Genomic DNA, 19,361 nt, shown 5'->3' with positions numbered 1-19,361 from the left:
GCCAACACCCTGTTTTGTAGTCAAGGGCTTCTCATCACCAACCACGTGCCTGAACACAAAACTTCTGGGAAATTGCATTTATGTCACAGAAACAGACCTTGTCAAAGTACACAACACTTTCAAGTTTCTTACAGTTCCATTTGCCAATATTTATTTTCCAGTGAGTGAGTAGTTTTCTTATGAGAGAGCCAGGATCCAGTCTCCCAGGTACCCCCTTTCCCCCTGCTATGGCAGGAGGCCACGTGGCTCATGCGGCTGCAGTTCTTAGATGTGACAGTAGATGTCACTGCCAACCAATAAATGGGGTCTTTAACCTAGGGCTCTGAGCCCCTTTCCCTGGGCCTTGGTGCCCCTCCTTGGTCCACCCTGTGTCATTTCCAGCCTGGGTCCAGGTTCCCATGTTACATCTGTCCTGCCCTGGGGGCCCCGGGGGTTGTCTTCCCCCTCAGATCCTGTTCTGATGGCCTCCCTTTCAGAGATCCTTCATACTCGTTTGCTTTCCTGGGCCTTTTCCATCTTTCTCCAGGGGGTTGGGGCTGGAGGCAGCCTGTGCCTTCTAGATCCAAACCAGCTACTTTGTTGTTCAAACAATTGGATGGTTTCTCTTTCAGCAGACACTGCAATAAAGTATAAGAAGTAAACGAACAATAAAGTTAATGAAGTTAAACAGTCACTGTGAGTTCAGTGTAGGTGACAGCTATGTCCGGGAGGGAGGCCACAACCGAACTAGCCATGCTGGGCACCATCGTAGGACGGAGGGGCAGCAGGATCCCCAAGTTGCCTGCCAGGAGGAGAGACAGAAGACACTCCTGGAAGTGACCTTAACTCCCAAATTGGTCTCGGCAGAGGGAAGGGCCTGAGCTAATGCTGGAAGCAGGAAGGTTGAGTGTGTTTGACTTTCCAGCAGCCGGGTGTGGCCAAGGGCATATGCTGGGAGACCAAGGTCAACGTGGCAAGATGAGCACAGGCTCTTGAGCCACGCTGAGGACTGGGCGTTAGTTCCCAGGAACTGTAATTGCCCGGGTACATAACCAGCTGGGGGGAGGGTGGGGGCATGGCCTGACTGACCGCTGGATGGTGGAGTGGGGTAGAGAGAGCTGGGTGGAGGACAGGATGAAGGGGGAATCTATCAATGGCAGAGACTTCTTCTGCCAGAGGCCTGCAAGTTTTTGAGGGAGGTGGGAATGGCTAGGTACCAGGGTCCTCAAGGCCACTGCCCCCACCCTGCCTGCAAATACCAGACAGCAGCCCCCTGATGCCATCTCACTTGTAGGCCCATGCCCGCATGAATGAGTGCCCGAGCTGGCATGACGACTGTGTCCAGGACACCCCCTGGGCATGCCTGTGTGGACCCAGGTGAGAGGGGTGATGAGGGAGTGTGACAGGCGTGGGCAAGGCCAAGGTGCTGGAGGGTGGGGCTGCAGACTGAGCCCACCCTCCACTCACCTGACTCGTGCTGGTTCTGCTCATTTGTAGGCAAGTGCCCAGGGAGAAGCTGGGTAGGAACAGGGACAGACAAATTCCCGAGAGGCAGGGCTTTCATCTCAAGTTCCCAGGTGACGCTGGTTGACTTTATGGTGCTGAAGGAGCTGCTGGTGGGCATGAGCTCAGACCAGCCAGGCAGCCTCCCTCCGCTGACCCTGCCTAGAGGGCCAGGGGGGCCAAAATCTCTGTTTGACAGATGGTGGGATCCATCCCTGGCTTTCCTCAGGTCCTGTGGCTGCCCTTGGGGTCAGTGGCATGGCTATCCCTGTCTCCTGTATTGGAGTCTAGAATCAAAGCCTCAGCACTGACCTGTCCGTGAGCCCTATGACCCATGTGGGGCTTGGCTGTGTTGGAAGAGTGGTCATGGCTGGTGGCATAGCAGGAGTTAATGGAGGCTTTCCTGGGTACAGGGTTGTGCCAGGGCCACAGCCCCATCCTGAAGATCCGGGGGGCAGGTGGTCAATCCCTCCCGGGGCCCCACCAGAGTTACATCATAGGTCCGCTTAGAAGGCTGGGAGATATAAGAAAGACTCCTCTCTGGTCACCTATCCTTGGCCTTTTGGTTTGTCTGAGCCTCTCTGTTGGATGAGTGAAGGAATGAGCAAATGAGTAATGAATGAGTGAATGAGAGTCCCTTGCTGTCCTCCTCCCTATCTCTGTCTCCCCACCTTGCTTCCAGGTTACTGTCTATTCCTCCCTTCTCTTGCTCCTCCCCTTCACCGTAGGGCTGTGACCCCTATCGAATATGGTAAACCCAGTTGGGGTTTTCTGTGCAGGGTTGGGTTACAGGTCCCAGGGTGTTGGACCCAGGGCTCCCTGATGGCTCTGGACATGCCAAGTCTGAGCCCAGCCTCCCATCTACAGACTTGCTGGATGGCTGCTGGCTTTGCTGGGCCTGCCTGGCTTCAATCCCTTCTGCCTGGGCTCCAGGATGGCTGGCTCTGGACAGCCTGGCTCCTGGAGGCTGCCCAGCCCTTGTCCTCCTCCACCGGGGAAGAATCTGAGCCAGCTGTGTTCCTTCTGCAGACAGTCGCTTTCCCGGCCTCTCCTTAGGAATGGCAATGCACTTCAGCAGGGGTCAGCCTTGGGCCTGTTCCCAGTCCTTCCTTCCCAGGAACTCCTGTCACAGCCCTAGGACCCTGCCTGATCCAATCAGAGTGGTCAAGGGATACAGGGTCTTCACTGGCTGGGCTGGGCCATGAACTATCCTTGAAACTAAGGGTGGGGTCAGCTCTGCCCGAGCCACATGTCCTGTGAGTATGTGTGTTTGTAAGGGATGCAATGTGTCCCTAAAAGTCCTGCCTGGCAGACTTCAGTTCCTATGAAAACAGTGGGGAAGGCATTAGAGTTCCCTTGCATGGTCAGTGGCTCTGACCTCCTCAGGTCCCAGAATGGGGCTGGGGGCAGCTTCCTGGGAGACCATGGCTCAGTTCCCAGGGGGCTACTCTGGCTTGCTACCTGCTCCGCGAGTCACCCCACCGGCCAGGGCCAGTGTGGATGCCAGGCCCCAGCTCCTAACCCACCCATGGCTGTTGTCTGGGTTCATGGAGGCCCTGCCCCTCAACCTCACCCTCAGTGTCTCAAGACTTGGGTTCTGACAGAAGAGAAGTGCACGGGACAGTCCAAGAGGAAGGCTGAGAGGCAAATGGACAAGGTTGGGGAGTGTGAGGAGAGGGAGCACTGCAGGGCTGAGGGCGCTTGGGAGCATGGGATCAGATTTGGACTTGAGAAATCCCCTCTGGTGCTGTGTGGACCAGGACAGAGGGCCCTGGGATGGAAGTAAAAGGGCTGGTGAGGAAGCTGGTGAGGCCGGAGGGAACAGGTGTGGGTAAGGAGAGGGAAGACTCCAGGGGGCTGGTCTGAGCCCCAGGGGATGGGGGGCACCAGAGAAGGACAGTCAAGAGAGAGATGTCTTTACAATGTCAGGATTTCAGGACAGTTACTCAGACTGGAGAGAGGAGAGGCTTGGGCTGGGGGCATGTGAGTATGAGCATGAGTGTGTGTGTGTGTGTATGTGTGTGTGTGTGTGTGTGTGTGAGAGAGAGAGAGAGAGAGAAAGAGAGAGAGAGAGAGAGAGAGGAGAGAGAGAGAGACTCTGTGTGTGGGACTCTGTGTGTGAGTTTGTGTGAGTCTGTGTGTGAGGCACAGGTGCAGTGGGAGGAAAAACATAAAAGGTCTTAAAGACCAATAGTGTGCCTCTGCCAGGGAGACTCCTACTTCGACAGAAAGGTTGTGAAAGCCTCCCCGGCTGCCAGGAAGCAGAGATCAGGGAGTGGCCCAGCCAGAGGGAAGAGGCAGGACCTGGGGGTGTCCAGGGGCTTGTAACACCCAGTGAAGCAGGAGGAGGGCCAGGCTGGGGACCCTGCTTTGAAAAACCAGCGACAAATATTCAACAGCCCACCCTGCCTCCACTTAACCGATAGCCCAGGAGGTGGGGAGGCTTGCCAGGGCGCCCAGCTAGTAGCTCAGAGGAAGTAGGCTTGGGGGAGGGGAACAGACGTCTTTGGGTCCCATTTTGAAGGGGCCAAGCAAACCTCCCCGGAAGCAGGCTAGAGTGTTGAGCAGGGGAGGACACTGGGCGGGGCAGGCATGCCGCTGGAGCTGTTTCTGGACCTGTACTCGCCCCCCTGCCGTGCCATTTACATTTTCGCCAAGAAGAATGGCATTCCCTTTGAGTTTGGGCCTGTGGAGCTGGGACGAGGTGAGTCTTGGCTAGGCTGGGCCACATGGGGGGTGGCATCCAGGAGCCAGATCTTGCTGAGCCACCCATCCTCTGCATCCCCCAGGGGAGCACCTGAAGCCTGAATTCTTGAAGGTGAACCCCCTGGGGAAGGTGCCTGCCCTGAGGGATGGAGACTTCCTGTTGGCGGAGAGGTAATGGGGTCCTGGCGCCTGTGGAGGCTTCGAGGTTGGGGGAGGCGGAGAGAGGACGGCAGAAAGCTGATGGTCCCACACTTGGAGATCTTTCCAGACTGCTGTGGTCCCCTCTTCCTCCTCTTAGCTCACCCAGCTTGGGGGCAAGGGGCTGGACTAGGAGCTGCTTTGGGGCTAAAGATGGTTGGTAGCTTCAGCATGGAGGGCTGGGCAAAGGTCACTCTGTTAGGCCTGGACAACCTGGACTCTGCTGGGGAAGATCCAAGCTTGAGGTTAGCCCTCCCCAGATGTCCCAAACCTGGCCTTCAAGTCACAGGAGCCAGGAGCTAGGCAGCCCCAGATTTGCATTGGGCTCTGAATCCCAGTTCCCCATATCCTCGATCTCGGCCACAGAGGGGTCACAGAACTTCGTGTCCCATGTTTCTCCCCTGTAAAATGGAGTAGTAATGTAACCCCTCCCAGGACCTGCCTGAGAATGGAAACTGGGCACCACCTTTTTCTATAAAATGTTTTCTAGTTGCCATTACATTTTTATTATTTGACATAGAAATTGTGTGCCAGGAGCCCAGGGAGGATCAAGAAAGGGGTTCTCCTCGATCCCCTCCCGTGGACCCTGGCTGCTAGGGAGCACTGGCCTGGGAGGGAACTTGGAGATCCCTTGGGCAGGATGTCCATGGCAGGTCTGCCTCCCTCCTGCTCAGTAGGACCCGGATGCCAGAGAGGTGGGTCTGGAGGCAGAGGGCTGGCTGGGTTAGTAGTCGGGGGAGGGGAGGTGGAAATATGGGTCCACGGGGAGCACGTGAGGAATGGAGCAGTTTGGTGGAGAAAAGATGGCCCGTGGTGGGGATGTGGGAGTGGGGTTGGCCTCCCCCGGAGGTGGCGTTGGACAGAAATCCAGTCAAATCACCCTGTTTGTGAGAGATGAAGCTGCCTAGCCCTGAGAGGTGGGGGACTCTCTGACACCCCCGTTTGCAGTGTGGCCATCCTTTTATACTTGAGCCGCAAGTACCAGACGGCGCCATACTGGTATCCACCTGACCTGCAGGCCCGCGCCCGAGTCGATGAGTACCTGGCGTGGCAGCACACGGCCATCCAGCTGCCTGCCACCAATGTCTACCTGTGTAAGGTGAGCCTCCTTGCCCTATTATGCAGGCTTGGGCAGCAGTCAGAACCCCCAGTGCTGGAAAGGACCCACGGGCACATATACAGCCCTCTATCCACTGTCCCGGGTAGACATCTGTAATTGATCACGGCATTCTTTCCCCTGAGTCTAAATGAATCCTCAGAATCCTTCTGAATACAGTGCCCCAGGGGGTATCGCTAATGGATGGTGGCCAGGGAGGGGTGGAGAGGTGGTTGAGGATGTTTGGAGGAACCCAGGATAAGCTGCTTCCATTCCCCCTGGCCCAGTCCCTCCTGCCCCACTTCTCGGGGCAGCCTGTGGACACCGTGCGCCTAGACAGGCTGTTGGGGAAGCTGAAACCAGCCCTGCAGCACCTGGATCAGGAGGTCCTGGCGGTCAAACCCTTCCTGGCCACCGAGCAGGTCTCCCTAGCAGATCTGATGGCATTCACGGAGCTGATGCAGGTAAGCTTCTCCTGCCTGTTTGCCCCCTGGGGGCACTCTGGGCACAGGGCTGAGTCCCCTGCTCTGGCTACCCTGTCTCCCCAGCCCACTGCTGTTGGCTGTGACCTCTTCCGAGACTGGCCCCGGCTGGCAGCCTGGCGAGCCCGAGTAGAGGCTGCCCTGGGCCCTGAGCTTGTCCAAGATGCGCACAAGCTTGTGCTACAGCCGCGGGACCCCAGAGACGCCCAGCAGGACCCCCGGCTGGCACAGGAGCTGGTGCATCGGCTGCAGGAGCGGCTCAGTTGAGAGGGATGTGGCCCAGCCCATTCCCCTGCACTCTCCCACCCACAATAAACATGCTGTGTGACGTCTACTTGTCGCCAGCTTCCTCTGCCTTACCAAGTGGGGTCTCCCCACTTCTGAGCAGAATCTGGAGGGACAAGCGATCTCCCGAGATGATGCAGCCTAGAGGCAGCAGCACTCAGGCCTCTCGTGGGCTTCTAGTTACCTTCCTGAGTCGCCAGCTGCTGAACTCCACTGGCCACTGCCAGTCCCAAGCCAGACCAGAAGTTTCTGGGGTTCTCTCCATGGCACAGCTTCGCTGGCTGACCCTAGATACTCCTGTGGCATTGTCCCTGGTGCCCTGACTGCTCTCTAGGATCCTGTTTGTCTTCCTCTCAACACTTTTCTAACCATAGTTCAGGCTAGACTGACCTATGCATACCCCCAATCCTTGCTTCTGAAACCCTCCATGATTACTTCCTATTGCCCCATCCTCGTTCTGGACCCAGCAGAGGCCCTTGGGTTACATTCTACAATAAAGTTCTGGCCCTCACAATTCCCGCGTGTAAGTCCTCCTCCGAGATGGGCCACGGGCACACACGTGTGCCAAGAGGGAGGGGGAAGGGCAGGGGTGCAGGCGGCCCCCACCTCCTGCCCCTGAGCCAGGGTCCTCTCCCTTGTCTACTCCTGAGTCTCCCGAGAATTCTTGCTGCTGTGAGAATTCCGGGCTTCCTGGCCTCATGACAACACCGAGTGAAACAAGAAGTTCCAGAACGCGGGGTCCTAGGCCTGGGTTGGAGAGGGCCGACGGGCACAGAGCCAGGCCCAGGGGCTCAGGCCGCCTATAGGCTCAGGTTCAGAGCCTGCTGGCTGTGGCTGGTGGGGGTGCCCGACACGTGTCTCAGCATGGGCCTGGAGCTCTATCTGGACCTGCTGTCAGCATCCTGCCGCGCTGTCTACATCTTCGCTAGGAAGAACAACATCCCCTTTGACTTCCAGTTTGTGGATCTGCTAAAAGGTAGGCACCCCACGCTGCCCGGCATAGGTCTGGCCTTGGCAGGGAGGCAGGACGCAAGGTCAGAGCGTCTCTGAGAAGCAGAGACACAGAGGCGACTCCCCACCTTAAAGTCCAGACTTTCCAAGGGAATCGTAGGCTGTCCGGCCCTGTGACTAATTCTGCCCTGCTATGATGAACAGGCTCTTTTTTTTTTTTTTTTTAAGTTTATTTATTTATTTTGAGAGAGACAGAGACAGTGTGAGTGGGGGAGGGGAAAAGAGAGAGTGAGAGAGAGAATCTCAAGCAGGCTCTACACTGCCAGCGTGGAGCCCAATGTGGGGCTTGGACCCACAAAACTGTGAGATCATGACCTGAGCTGAAACCCAAGAGCTGGATGCTTAACTGACTGAGCCACCCAGGAGCCCTATGAACAGGCTCTTATAAGATAAAGTGGAAGGAAGAAGTGCCAGGCATCCCCTGGTCTCCCATCTAGAGCCCTCGGCTTTTCCTTGCAGTATCTTTTTAGCTGCAGCACCTCGGATGAGCTGGCAAAGGTCGCAGAGGTGTGTGGTCATCCAATCTGAGTCAAGACTACCTCTTCAGGCCACACTCATTCTCCCTCCACGTTCACACCTGCTCAGGGTGACACAGGCCCGGAGTGAGGTGCAGAGCACTGGTCTCCAACATTACCCCAAGCATGGAGGAAGTTCTTAAAAGCTCACGTTGCAGAGGCGGAAGCCTCTAGAACACAGAGGAGGAGGCCAGGTCCTCCGAAATGAGGTGTGAATCCAGCCCCAGAAATGTTTTCTGACCGAGGCAGCTGGTTGAGGAAGAGTTAAAACTCCCAATAGATCAGGGTGCCTGGCTGGCTCAGTTGCTAGAATTTGTGGACTCTTCATCTTTGGGGCTGGTCATGAGTTCAAGCCCTTGTGCAGCGGAGAGCTTACTTAACAACAAAACAAAACAAAACCCACCACAACAAAACAAGTCTTCTGATAAATTGGTTGTATATGAGAGGCTCCCTTTTGGATTCCAGCTGTGTGCTGGGGCTGGGGCTGAAGGAGTGGGGGTGGGATCCAGGCTTCTAGGGCTGCTGCTGATTCACAGGCTATAGCTTCAGGCCGAGTTGGGAGTGGGGGCTGGGGGCCTCCAACTTCCGTAAGCCAACGGGTTGTCCTGGTCACCGAGCCTGGGATGGGGGCAGGAGTCTTGATCCTAATCCCGATTCTGCCACTGACTTGCCCTTTGACCTGAAGTGAGCCATGGATGGTGTTCCTCTGGGCTTGTTTCTCCTTCTAGAGAAAAGGGGGAGAAAGGCATCTGCCTCTGGGAGACCCGGGCCTCTCTTTCCTAGAGTCCCAGCACCCTCAGACCTTTCCTACCCCTCTCAGGTCACCACCACAGCAAGGAATACATAAAGATCAACCCCCTGAAGAAGGTACCCAGCCTCAAAGATGGAAAATTTGTCTTATCTGAAAGGTAAGTCTTCCTTGCCCACCCCTGCTCCCATCTGTCTCTGCTCCTCCTGGGACATTCAGGTTGAGCCGACCTACTAGTACTTACTTTTTATTTACCGTGAAAAATTTTATACGTACACCAAAGTAGAATGAATACTAACTAATGAGGGATATGAAGACCTCCACAGGATACCCATCACACAATTCCAACAGTGGTCCACGTGGGGAGCCCATTTTGCATCACCTGTAACCAACCCACTCTATTCCCCTCTATTCCCCTACCTGCCAGATAAAAGATGAGGGCTCATAAAAAAAAAAAAAAAAAAGCATCACCACAATACTTTGGTGACACCTTATAAAAAAATTAACAATAATCCTTGGGGACACCTGGGTGGTTCAGTCATTGAGCATCTGACTCTTGATTTCTGCTCAGATCCCTGGGTTGTGGGATCAAGCTCTGTGTCCGGCTCTGTGCTGAGTCTGGATCCTGCTTGGGATTCTCTCTCTCTCTCTCTCTCTCTCACTCTCTGCCCCTCCCCTGCTCACGCTCTCTCTCTCTTTCAAAAAAAATAATTAATTAATTTAAAAAAACAGCAACAGCAACAGTAATCCCTGGATTTCAACCAATACCCTGTTCTATTCAAAAGTCACTGATTATCCCCAAAATATTTTCTTTGTGGCTTGTGCATTTGAATCCAGCTCCAAATAAACTACAAGTATGGCAGCTTGTGGTCTGCCTATAGTTCCCTCCATGCCCCACCTTTTGCCTTTGCATTTTTAATATACTTTTAAAAAAATGTTTATTTATTTTTGAGAGAGAGAGAGAGAGAGCACAAGTAGGGGAGGGGTAGAGAGAGAGCGCAACAGAGGACCCCAAGCAGGCTCCATGCTGACAGCTGATAACCGAGAGCCCAGTGTGGGGCTCAAACCCACAAACCGTGAGAGCATGACCCGAGCCAAAGGCAGATGCTTAACCGACGGAGCCACACAGGTGCCCCTGCCTTTACATTTTAGTTATGGTTGAAGAAACAGAATCCTTTGTCCTGAGGAGTTTCCCACAGTCTAAGTTTTGCTGATCGTGTTCTCATGGTGTCATGTTAACATGGTTTTTCTGTCCCTTCATTTCCTGTAAATTGGTCATTGAAAGTAGAGGTTTGGTGAGATTCAGGGGTTTATTGTTTCTCAGACAGCTTCAGAGGCGGTCTCATAATTGTCAAATGTATCTTCCAGGTGGACCATAGAACTTGGGTGACCCCAGTCCTGGATGATTTTCCTAGGGCTGTTGTAAAAAATTACCACTGATTGGGGCGCCTGGGTGGCGCAGTCGGTTAAGCGTCCGACTTCAGCCAGGTCACGATCTCGCGGTCCGTGAGTTCGAGCCCCGCGTCGGGCTCTGGGCTGATGGCTCGGAGCCTGGAGCCTGTTTCCGATTCTGTGTCTCCCTCTCTCTCTGCCCCTCCCCCGTTCATGCTCTGTCTCTCTCTGTCCCAAAAATAAATAAAAAACGTTGAAAAAAAAAATCTTTAAAAAAAAATTACCACTGACTAAATGACTTAGAACAACAGAAATGTATTGCATTCCTAGAGGCTAGACGTCAAAACCCCTGTGAAGGAGCTGGAAAAGCTTCTCTCCCGGGTTCTGGTAGCCTCAGGCTATGTGTCTTTGGCCAGTTCGTTGTTATCTTTGAGCCTCAGTTTCCTCAAATGTAAGCATACTGGGACCCACCTTATAGGGTTATTGTGAGATCAACTGAGATGATTCAGGATTTAGGATTTCCCTTCTTGATGTTTCCCGCCTTCTTAGACAGTTGTACCTCTGGGGCCTCCCTCTCAGGCTGCTCCTTCCCTTCTCCCCCCTCCCACCTCTGTTTCCTTCTTACCTGCTGACTCTGTGGTGGGCTGCGGGGGCACGGCAGGGCAGGCTCCTGCTTCTTGGACTTTGGTGTCATATCAGACTCTGACTCAGGACTCTCTGGGACCCCAGATGTTCTAGACACCTCAAACATATGTGTCCATTCTGAGTTCCTCCCTTCCTGCCCTCCACCAGCCAAGAGCAAGACAATTCCCTCCAAATTGTACCTCCAGTCTGTACCCTCCCTGTACCCCTGTGGCCCCTGTCCTCCTCAGAACCCCTCCACCCAAGTACCAGATCTTGCTTCTTTTTTTTTTTTTTAAGTTTGTTTTGAGAGAGAGAGAGAGAGAGAGAGAACACAGGAGGGGCAGAGAGAGAGGGAGAGGGAATCCCAAGCAGGATCTGCACTGTCAGCACAGAGCCCGACCCAAGGCTTGAACCCACAAACTGTGAGATCATGACCTGAGCCGAAATCAAGAGTCAGATGCTCAACTGACTGAGCCACCCAGGCACCCCTCTTTTTTTTTTTAAATTGAGATACAATTGCCATACAACATTATATTAGTTTCAGGTGTACAACATAGTGATTCAGTTTATGTATATATTGTGAACTGATGATCACCATGGTAAGTTCTAGTTGACGTCTGTCATCGCATATAGTTGTAGATTTTTTTCCCTTATGATAAGAACTTTTAACACCTACTCTCTTAGCAACTATATTTTTTTATTTTTTATTTTCTTTTAATTTTTTAAAATTTTATTGATTTTTGAGAGAGAGAGAGAGAGAGAGAGAGAGCGGAGGAGGTGCAGAGAGAGAGGGAGACACAGAATCTGAAACAGGCTCCAGGCTCTGAGCTGTCAGCACAGAGCCTGACATGGGGCTCGAACTCAAGAACCGTGAGATTATGACCTGAGCTGAAGTCTGACACTTAACTGACTGAGCCACCTAGACGCCCCCCCCCTTTTTAAAAAATATATATTTTAATGTTTGTTTATTTTTGAGAGATAGCACAAGCAAGAGAGGGACAGGGAGGGGGGTGTATAGAGGTTCTGAAGTGGACTTTGCACTGTCAGCTGGGATCCTGGGGGCTTGAACTCACGAACTGTGCGATCATGACCTGGGCTGAAGTCAGATACTCAACCAACTGAGGCACCCATGCACCCCTCTTTTATTTATTTATTTATTTATTTATTTATTTATTTATTTATATTTAAATGTTTATTTATTTTTTGAGAGACAAAGAGAGACAGAGTGTAGCTACCTCTTACCCCTGAATTCCCATACATGTTGTTTTCCGTCTAGACTGCCCTTCCTCATGCCATCCATCAGATCCCATTCACCCTGCTGGTCTCCCTTCGGGCACTCGCTGACTAGCGGACTGACTGCCTTTCCTGGCACCCTTTGGGCTCATCCTCCCCCCAGAAGAATGTCAGTGCCTAGCACCTGCCTGTGGCTGGAAGCCCCACACTGAGCCCCAGCCACGCTGGGGTGGTGGGTGTAACAATGTTGAGGAAGGCAAGAGCAGTGCCCCCCAACTTTTCCTTTGTGCAGCGTGGCCATCCTTTTCTACCTGTGCCGCAAGTACAGCACACCCTCACACTGGTACCCACCAGACCTGCACACACGTGCCCGCGTGGATGAGTTCATGGCCTGGCAGCACACTGCCATTCAGATGCCCATGAGCAGGATCCTCTGGATCAAGGTGAGTGGGGTCAAGGCTGGGCTGACCACCAGTGAGTTCAAGCAAGTCTCCCTCCCTTCCTGAGCATCATTTCCTCAGCTCCCTCTCCTGCCTGCCTTACAGAGCTGATGGGAGTGTGGAATGAACGATTGGGTATGAAAAAGCCTTATAAAGACAAGGGGAAGGGTACCCAGGAGGGGCTGATATTACTCAAGACTGGATAAGATTCAAGAAATTTCATTCTGAACTAGAAAACATCACAGTCAAAGGGCCCAGAGAGACCACCAAATTTGAAGATGATGACTAGCCAATGTATGTATATGTACCCTTACTTCTTATCTCATGCCTGTGACAGACATCACTAATCAATCACAGGATTCCATCCTGCTAGGATCTCAAAATCCTTCTGGACAATGGCCCCAGGTAACTTCTACCAACCAGAACTGCTAAAAGAGGTGAACTTGCTTTACATCCTTGGTTCTGTCCAACACCTCTCTAGCAGACAAGGATGCTGAAGATTGGAGGGTCAGATGGGACTAGGGTGCAACCTCCTCTTCCCTCCTCTCCCCCACCCCGGCCAGATGCTGATCCCAATGATCACTGGTGAGGAGGTTCCAGATGAGAAGGTGGAGCAGATGCTGGCAGAGGTGAAGAACAGCATGCAGCTCTTTGAGGAGAAGTTTCTGCAGGACAAGATGTTCATTGCCGGGGACCACATCTCACTGGCTGATGTGGTGGCCCTGGTGGAGATGATGCAGGTGTGCAGTGGGGTAGGGACACAGCCTGGGCAGAGGTAGGACTCCTCTGTGACCACTGGGGCCACAGTGTGAGGATAGGCTGCTGGAGGGAGAGGGATTCTGGGAGCCAGGTGCCTAGACCTGACCCAGGGGTAACCGGAAGCACAGGAGATTTTGAACCAAGGAGGGTCACGATCATCCATGCTTCACAATGCTTTTTCAGCGTGGGCAGGAGCTGGAAGGCAGGCCTGGGACAGGGAGAAGAACACAACATTTCTCAGTTAGTCAGCCAGGATCCTGGATGCCTCCGCCTCCTGCCGGACCCTCCAGGAAGTGTCCAGAGGCCTCCAAAGAGTCCTTCTGGATGAATGCCTCTTTTCTAGAGCACCAGACATCTAGCTATACAAGGAAGCTCCCTGGTTCTGGGTCAGAGGGGCATCCACAGTGCTTTTGGGGGTCCACCTGGGTGTGGGACAGTTATGTGGTTTTTACATGCAGGGGAGGGTGGCTAGTTCTGCCCTAGCTGGTATGCAGGGTGGCCAATTGAGACCCCGGCCACTGTCTTGAGAGGCCAACGCAATTTCTGGCCATTATGCAAAATGTCCGCTTTAGTCCATGGTCAGTGTGCAGGGCAGATCAGCACCAGAGAAAACCATTTCAGTTTTTCTGTCTCAGGTGGTGTAGTACCCTACATTTCAAACCCTACCCCTTACATTTCACCCACCCCACCCCATTTTGGAACCCCCAAGCTTTTTGCGTGCATGTTTCTTAGACTACCTGCTGGGTCTCCCATTCCAGGCCCTGTGCCTGATCACAGAAGAAGGTTCAATGTGGAGGAAATTCAATGTGTGAATTCTTCCCACTCTCATCTGAGAATAAGGGATTTCCCTGGTAGAAGGCAGGGCCCATGGGAGGTTTCACACTAAAAAGTAGGAGTCATCTGGGCCAGGAGTCACCTCAGAAAGGGGTTCAGGAACCTTGGAGCAAGACCAGTGGAGAACCTGGAGATTCTGACCTTCCAGCCCCCACCCCACATCTATCACATAGCGTATGACCCCTTGCTCAGGCCTGGGAGTGGGATGGGTCACAGACTCACTCTTTGCAGCGGCAGATAGGGAGACACCCTGAGGCTGTAGGAGGGGACGTAGGTAGGGCTGGTCCCCTGGCTGACCATCTCTTCCTCTTTGTGTATCTACAGCCCATGGGAGGCAACTATAATGTCTTCCTCAGTAGCTCCAAGATTGCTGAGTGGCGCATGAGGGTGGAGCTGGCCATTGGCCCTAGCCTCTTTGGGGAGGCCCATGACCGGCTGATGAGGTTGGCCGAGTGGGACAGTTCAACATTGGATCCAATGGTCAAGGAGAGGATCTGTGAGTTGCTGCAGAAGTTCAAGTAGAAGCAGCCCATCCTGCAGGGCCTGGCTGGCCCAGGCCTTTGAGCTTCTTTCCTTAGGGGAGATGTTGAAAACAATTCCACTTCTTCACCTAATAAAGTACTGTCACAACCACCATGGTTGCTGGGCCTGGGACAGTTGGTGTGAGCATAAGTTCTCGTGTGGGAGAAGGTGGCGGTGATGGGTCCTCCCAGGTTCCAAAAAGAGTTTAAAAGCTAAAGGTTAAATATGATTAAGGGTGCCCTGCTGGCTCAGTTGGTAGAGCATGTGACTCTTGATCTTGTAAGGGTTAAATTGTAGTGTAGGGCTAACCTGTAGCCTTAAGAAATAACAGCTTTGTTTTAACACCGTAGATTAAGAGATAACAGCCTTGGCCTATCAATCAAGGGAACAAAAGTTCAAGGAAAATCAACTGGATGAGTGTTTGATTGGAGTGAGGCAGGGCATGTCTGAACTGTTTCCACCCCCATCTGGGAACTATTTCTTTGTTCTGTTCCCAGATGATGATAAGACCATGTGGTCGGCTATAAAAACTCTGTACCCCGGCTGTTTGAGACTGCACTTGGGTCAAGAGTGTCGGTCTTGATCGGTTGGCCTTGCCTCTTATTGCAATAAACTTTGTTGTGACTGTCACTGGTGCCCATAGTATTCTGTTTCAGGAGTCGTGTGGATGCAACAATCTTAGGGTTGTGAATTCGAGCCCCAAATTGGGCATAGAGCTTACCTAAAAACAAACAAACAAACAAACAAACAAACAAACAAACAAATAAAAAACTGGATTTAATATAACGTAAAAAATAAACATGATTCAATTGTCAATAATAGTTGATGACTTCAATACCCCACTTTCAATAATGGATAAAACAGTAGGACAGAAAATCATCAAGGAAATAGAGGACTTGAACGATGCTATAAACAAGTGGACCTACCAGATATATATACAGAACACTCCACCAACGACCACAGAATACACACTCTTTTTGTTTTTTTTAAGTTTATTTTTTTTAGTAATCTCTACGCCCATTGTGGGGCTGGAACTCATGACCTTGAGATCAAGAGTTGCATGCTCTTCCACCTGAGCCAGCCAGGTGCCCCAGAACACACATTCTTCTCAAGCACACATGGAATATTCTCCAGGATAGACCATATGTCGGGTCACAAAATAAATCTCCATGAATTTAAACAGATTGAAGTCATATCATGTATATTCTTGGGAACACAATGGAGTGAAATTAGAAAATAATAGGAGAGGCACCTGGATGGCTCAGTCAGTTAAGCATTCAATTCTTGATTTCGGCTCAGGTCATGATCTCATGGTTCGTGAGGTTGAGCCCCACATCGGTTCCTCACCAAGGAGCCTGCTTGGGGTTCTCTCTCTCCCTCTCTCTCTCTCTGCTCCTCCCTCCCTCTCTCTCTTTCCCTCAAAAATAAAGAAAAAATGAACTAAAAATGAACTAAAAAAAAGAAAATAACAGAAGGAAAACTAGAAAGTTCACAAATATCTGGAAATTAAACAATACATTCTCTCTTTTGTTTTTTATTTTTTATTTATTTATTTTTTTAACATTTATTTATTTTTGAGACAGAGAGAGACAGAGCATGAATGGGGGAGGGTCAGAGAGAGAGGGACACACAGAATCCGAAACAGGCTCCAGGCTCTGAGCAGTCAGCACAGAGCCCGATGCGGGGCTCGAACTCACATACCGCGAGATCATGACCTGAGCCGAAGTCGGACGCTTAACCGACTGAGCCACCCAGGCACCCCATCTCTTTTGTTTTTTAAAGTAGGCTCCACACCCAGCACAGAGGCCAATGTGGGGCTTGAACTCATGACTCTGAGATCAAGGCCTGAGCTGAGATCAAGAGTTGGACACTTAACTGACTGAGCCACCCAGGTGCCCCAGAGTGTCAGACTCTTGATTTCAGCTCAGGCCATGCTCCCAGGGTTGTGGGATCAAGCCCCAAGTTGGGCTCTTTGCTGAGGCTGGGGATTCTCTCCCTCTCCTTCTGTTTCTCTCCCCTGCCGGTGCTATCTCTCACTCTCAAATAAAAAAATAAAAATAAAATAAAGTAAATAAAACCCTTTAAAAAGAGAAAAACAAGACAGGAAATCAATGAAACAAAAAAATTGATTTTTAAAAAAATGTTTATTTTGACAGAGAGAGAGAATGCATGCGCAATTGTGCATGTGTACCCATGTGGGAGAGGGACAGAGAGAGAATCCCAAGCAGGCTCCACACTGTCAGCACAGAGCCCGCCTGGGGCTGGGAACTACCAACCTGAGCCCAAATCAAGATGCTTAACTGACTGAGCCATCCAGGTGCCCCCCAAAATTGGATTAAAAAATTTTTTTAATTTAATTTTGAAAGAGAGAGAGAGACAGACAGAGCGCGAGCAGGGGAGGGGCAGAGGGAGATGGAAACACAGAATCTGAAGCAGACTCCAAGCTCTGAGCTGTCAGCACAGAGCCCAATGTGGGGCTCGAACTCACGAACCGTGAGATCATGACCTAAGTCGAAGTCGGCTGCTTAACTGACTGAGCCACCCAGGCACCCCCAAAATTGGATTTTTGAAAAGATCAACAAACTTGACAAATCTTTAGCAGCTATGATGAACAAGAAAAATATAAGACTTGAACTACTCAGATAAGGAATAAAAGTGGGTACATCACAACTCATCTTACAAAAGTATAAAGGATTGTAAAGAACATGCTAGGAACGATTGTATGAGAATAAGTTAGACAACCTGTTTGAGATGGGAAAATTCCTAGAACACATTATCCACCAAAATGGACTCAAGAATAGAAAGTCTGAATAAACTTATGGCAAATAAAGAGATTGAAATAGTAAAAATAATAATAAAAAAAACCTTCCTACAAAGAAAAGCCTAGGATCAGAAAGTTTCACGGGTGAATTCTATCAAATGCTTAAGGAATTAACACCAAATGGGGCATTTGGCTGGCTCAGACAGTGGAGCATGCAACTCTTGATCTTGAAGTTGTGAGATCTGGCCCCATGTTGGGTGTAGAGACTGTTTAAAAATAAAATCTTAGGGGCGCCTGGGTGGCTCAGTTGGTTAAGCTTCGAACTTGAGATTTCAGCTCAGGTCATGATCTCACGGTTTGTGAGTCCAAGACCCCCACTGGGCTCTGCACTGGCAGTGTGGAGCCTATGTGGGATTTAATCTCTCTCCATCTCTCTGCCCCTCTCCAGTTTGTTCTCTCTCTCTCTCTCTCTCTCTCTCTGTAAATAAAGAAACTTAAAAAAAAAATAAAATAAAATCTTAACAGCATAAAAAGAATTAACACTAAGCCTTTACAAACTCTTTCAGAAAATAGAAGAGGAGGAAACATTTCCCACTTGATTCCATTGTTATCAGAGAACCAGTTCCAAATTCATATTTTGTTGCTTGAGGCTTGAAAATCAATACTTGAGAGACAAATGATGGGGGGGGGGTGTGTGGAGGAAAGTTTGCTTTATTCAGGAAGCTGGAAACCTGGGAAGATGGTGGATAAATGTCGCTAAGATCATCTTCCTCGTCCAGGTGAAGCCAGAGGGTTTTAATTGGGAAGGCACAGGAAAAGGGAGTGGGGTTACATGGGGGAGATGTAGGTGCCCAGGCGGCTACTGCTATGTGGACATGACCCTGAACTTTTTCAAACAGTGATTTGCTGGCATCACTGGCAGCTATTTTGGGATGTAGTCAATCCTTATCTTTTGGGTAAGTTTGGTCCTTCACTCCTCAAGGCCAGTGGCGTTCAAATCTCAAGGAAATAAGTTCTGCTACAGATCAAGGGATTTAAGTCAGCAAACAAGGAGTGCATAAGCTTGAAGCAAGTGAACCCTTAAGACTGGGTGGAGTGCTACTACACTATGAAGCCAGGATGACACTGAGATCCAAACAGGAAAAAGAACATGAGAAAATAAACAACTTTGTTGCAATATTCCTTATAAATGTAGGCGTTAAAATTCTCAACAAAATACCAGCAAATCATATCCACAGCATATTAAAAGGATTATATATCATGAGCAGGAATGCAAAGATGATTCAATATATGAAAATCAATCAGGGCACCTGGGTGACTTGGTTAAGCATCTGACTCTTGATCTCAGCTCAGCTCTTAATCTCAGGGTCTCGAGTTCAAGCCCTGCATTGGGCTTCCTGCTGGGCATGAAGCCTACTTAAAACAAAAAAACGTGAAAATCAATCATTATGACACATCATACTAACAAAATAAAGAAAAAAAATCACATGATTATCACATGATTATCTTGATAGATGCAGAAAAAAGCATTTGATGAAATCCAACACCCTTTCAGGATAAAATAACCCAACAAATAACGGAAGGGAATTCCCTCAGCCTGATAAAGGGCGTCTATGAAAAACTCACAGCTAACATCATACTTAATGGTGGAGTTCATGAGTTCGAGCCCCTCATCAGTCTCTGTGCTGACAGCTGGGAGCCCAGAGCCAGCTTCAGATTCTGTGTCTCCCTCTGCCCCTCCCCGGCTCGTTCTCTCTCTCTCAAAAATAAATAAAACACAAATAAATAAATAGCCTTTGTCTCTTTTTCTATAGAATAATAAATCCATCAGTCTCTTGTGAGATAGGTTACGTGAGTCAGACCCAAAGAAAAGGATTAATCCTGAATATGGACCAATGTAGGTTTTGAACCTTCAAGATTGAGGCTGAGCCCGAGACAGGATCCTGCCCAGCTCCTCTGGGGGTGCTGACTGGGGTCAGTGGAAAGTGGGCATTGGGTAACTAACTGTTGCCTCATCTGAGGGTCTAGCTACTTTTTCAAACTTCACCACTGAAATCTGAAGTTCTCATCCTTCCTTAAATTTTTTTTTTTTTTTTTTTTTTCCAGTGAGGGGCGCCTGGGTGGCTCAGTCAGTTGAGCGTCTAACTCTTGATTTTGGCTCAGGTCATGATCCCAGGGTCATGGATTGAGCCCCATGTCGCTCCGCGCGGAGTGTGGAGTCTGCTTAAGATTCTCTCTCTCTCTCTCTCTCTCTCTCTCTCTCTCTCTCTCCC

At 50.6% G+C, this 19,361-nt stretch overlaps 2 protein-coding genes across 2 annotated transcripts; both read left to right on the top strand.

Moving 5' to 3' along the window:
• The first annotated feature begins 3,734 nt into the window (after nucleotides 1-3,734).
• LOC131489148 (glutathione S-transferase theta-1-like) lies at nucleotides 3,735-6,298 on the top strand. The gene is made up of 5 exons (XM_058690980.1): nucleotides 3,735-4,186; nucleotides 4,272-4,359; nucleotides 5,335-5,485; nucleotides 5,770-5,946; nucleotides 6,031-6,298. Exons 1-5 carry the CDS (start codon nucleotides 4,075-4,077, stop codon nucleotides 6,229-6,231), a joined length of 729 nt encoding a protein of 242 aa, XP_058546963.1. The 5' UTR covers nucleotides 3,735-4,074; the 3' UTR covers nucleotides 6,232-6,298.
• A 128-nt stretch (nucleotides 6,299-6,426) lies between these two features.
• On the top strand, nucleotides 6,427-14,957 carry LOC131489149 (glutathione S-transferase theta-4-like). The gene is made up of 5 exons (XM_058690981.1): nucleotides 6,427-7,225; nucleotides 8,596-8,683; nucleotides 12,065-12,215; nucleotides 12,776-12,952; nucleotides 14,130-14,957. Exons 1-5 carry the CDS (start codon nucleotides 7,114-7,116, stop codon nucleotides 14,325-14,327), a joined length of 726 nt encoding a protein of 241 aa, XP_058546964.1. The 5' UTR covers nucleotides 6,427-7,113; the 3' UTR covers nucleotides 14,328-14,957.
• Nucleotides 14,958-19,361: the final 4,404 nt, after the last annotated feature.

Source organism: Neofelis nebulosa, chromosome 11 (genome assembly GCF_028018385.1).
Source record: "Neofelis nebulosa isolate mNeoNeb1 chromosome 11, mNeoNeb1.pri, whole genome shotgun sequence".
NCBI lineage: Eukaryota > Metazoa > Chordata > Mammalia > Carnivora > Felidae > Neofelis > Neofelis nebulosa.
This window is presented reverse-complemented; position numbering and strand designations above follow the sequence as displayed.

What these genes read in the sequence shown, in the direction of transcription:
- LOC131489148 (XM_058690980.1), top strand. Translation starts at nt 4,075, where the DNA reads ATGCCGCTGGAGCTGTTTCTGGACCTGTACTCGCCCCCCTGCCGTGCC. An exon ending in GCCTGTGGAGCTGGGACGAG is followed by an intron (nt 4,187 to 4,271) that starts GTGAGTCTTGGC and finishes TGCATCCCCCAG; the next exon opens with GGGAGCACCTGAAGCCTGAA. An exon ending in CCAATGTCTACCTGTGTAAG is followed by an intron (nt 5,486 to 5,769) that starts GTGAGCCTCCTT and finishes CCCCTGGCCCAG; the next exon opens with TCCCTCCTGCCCCACTTCTC.
- LOC131489149 (XM_058690981.1), top strand. Translation starts at nt 7,114, where the DNA reads ATGGGCCTGGAGCTCTATCTGGACCTGCTGTCAGCATCCTGCCGCGCT. An exon ending in GTTTGTGGATCTGCTAAAAG is followed by an intron (nt 7,226 to 8,595) that starts GTAGGCACCCCA and finishes TACCCCTCTCAG; the next exon opens with GTCACCACCACAGCAAGGAA. An exon ending in GCAGGATCCTCTGGATCAAG is followed by an intron (nt 12,216 to 12,775) that starts GTGAGTGGGGTC and finishes CACCCCGGCCAG; the next exon opens with ATGCTGATCCCAATGATCAC.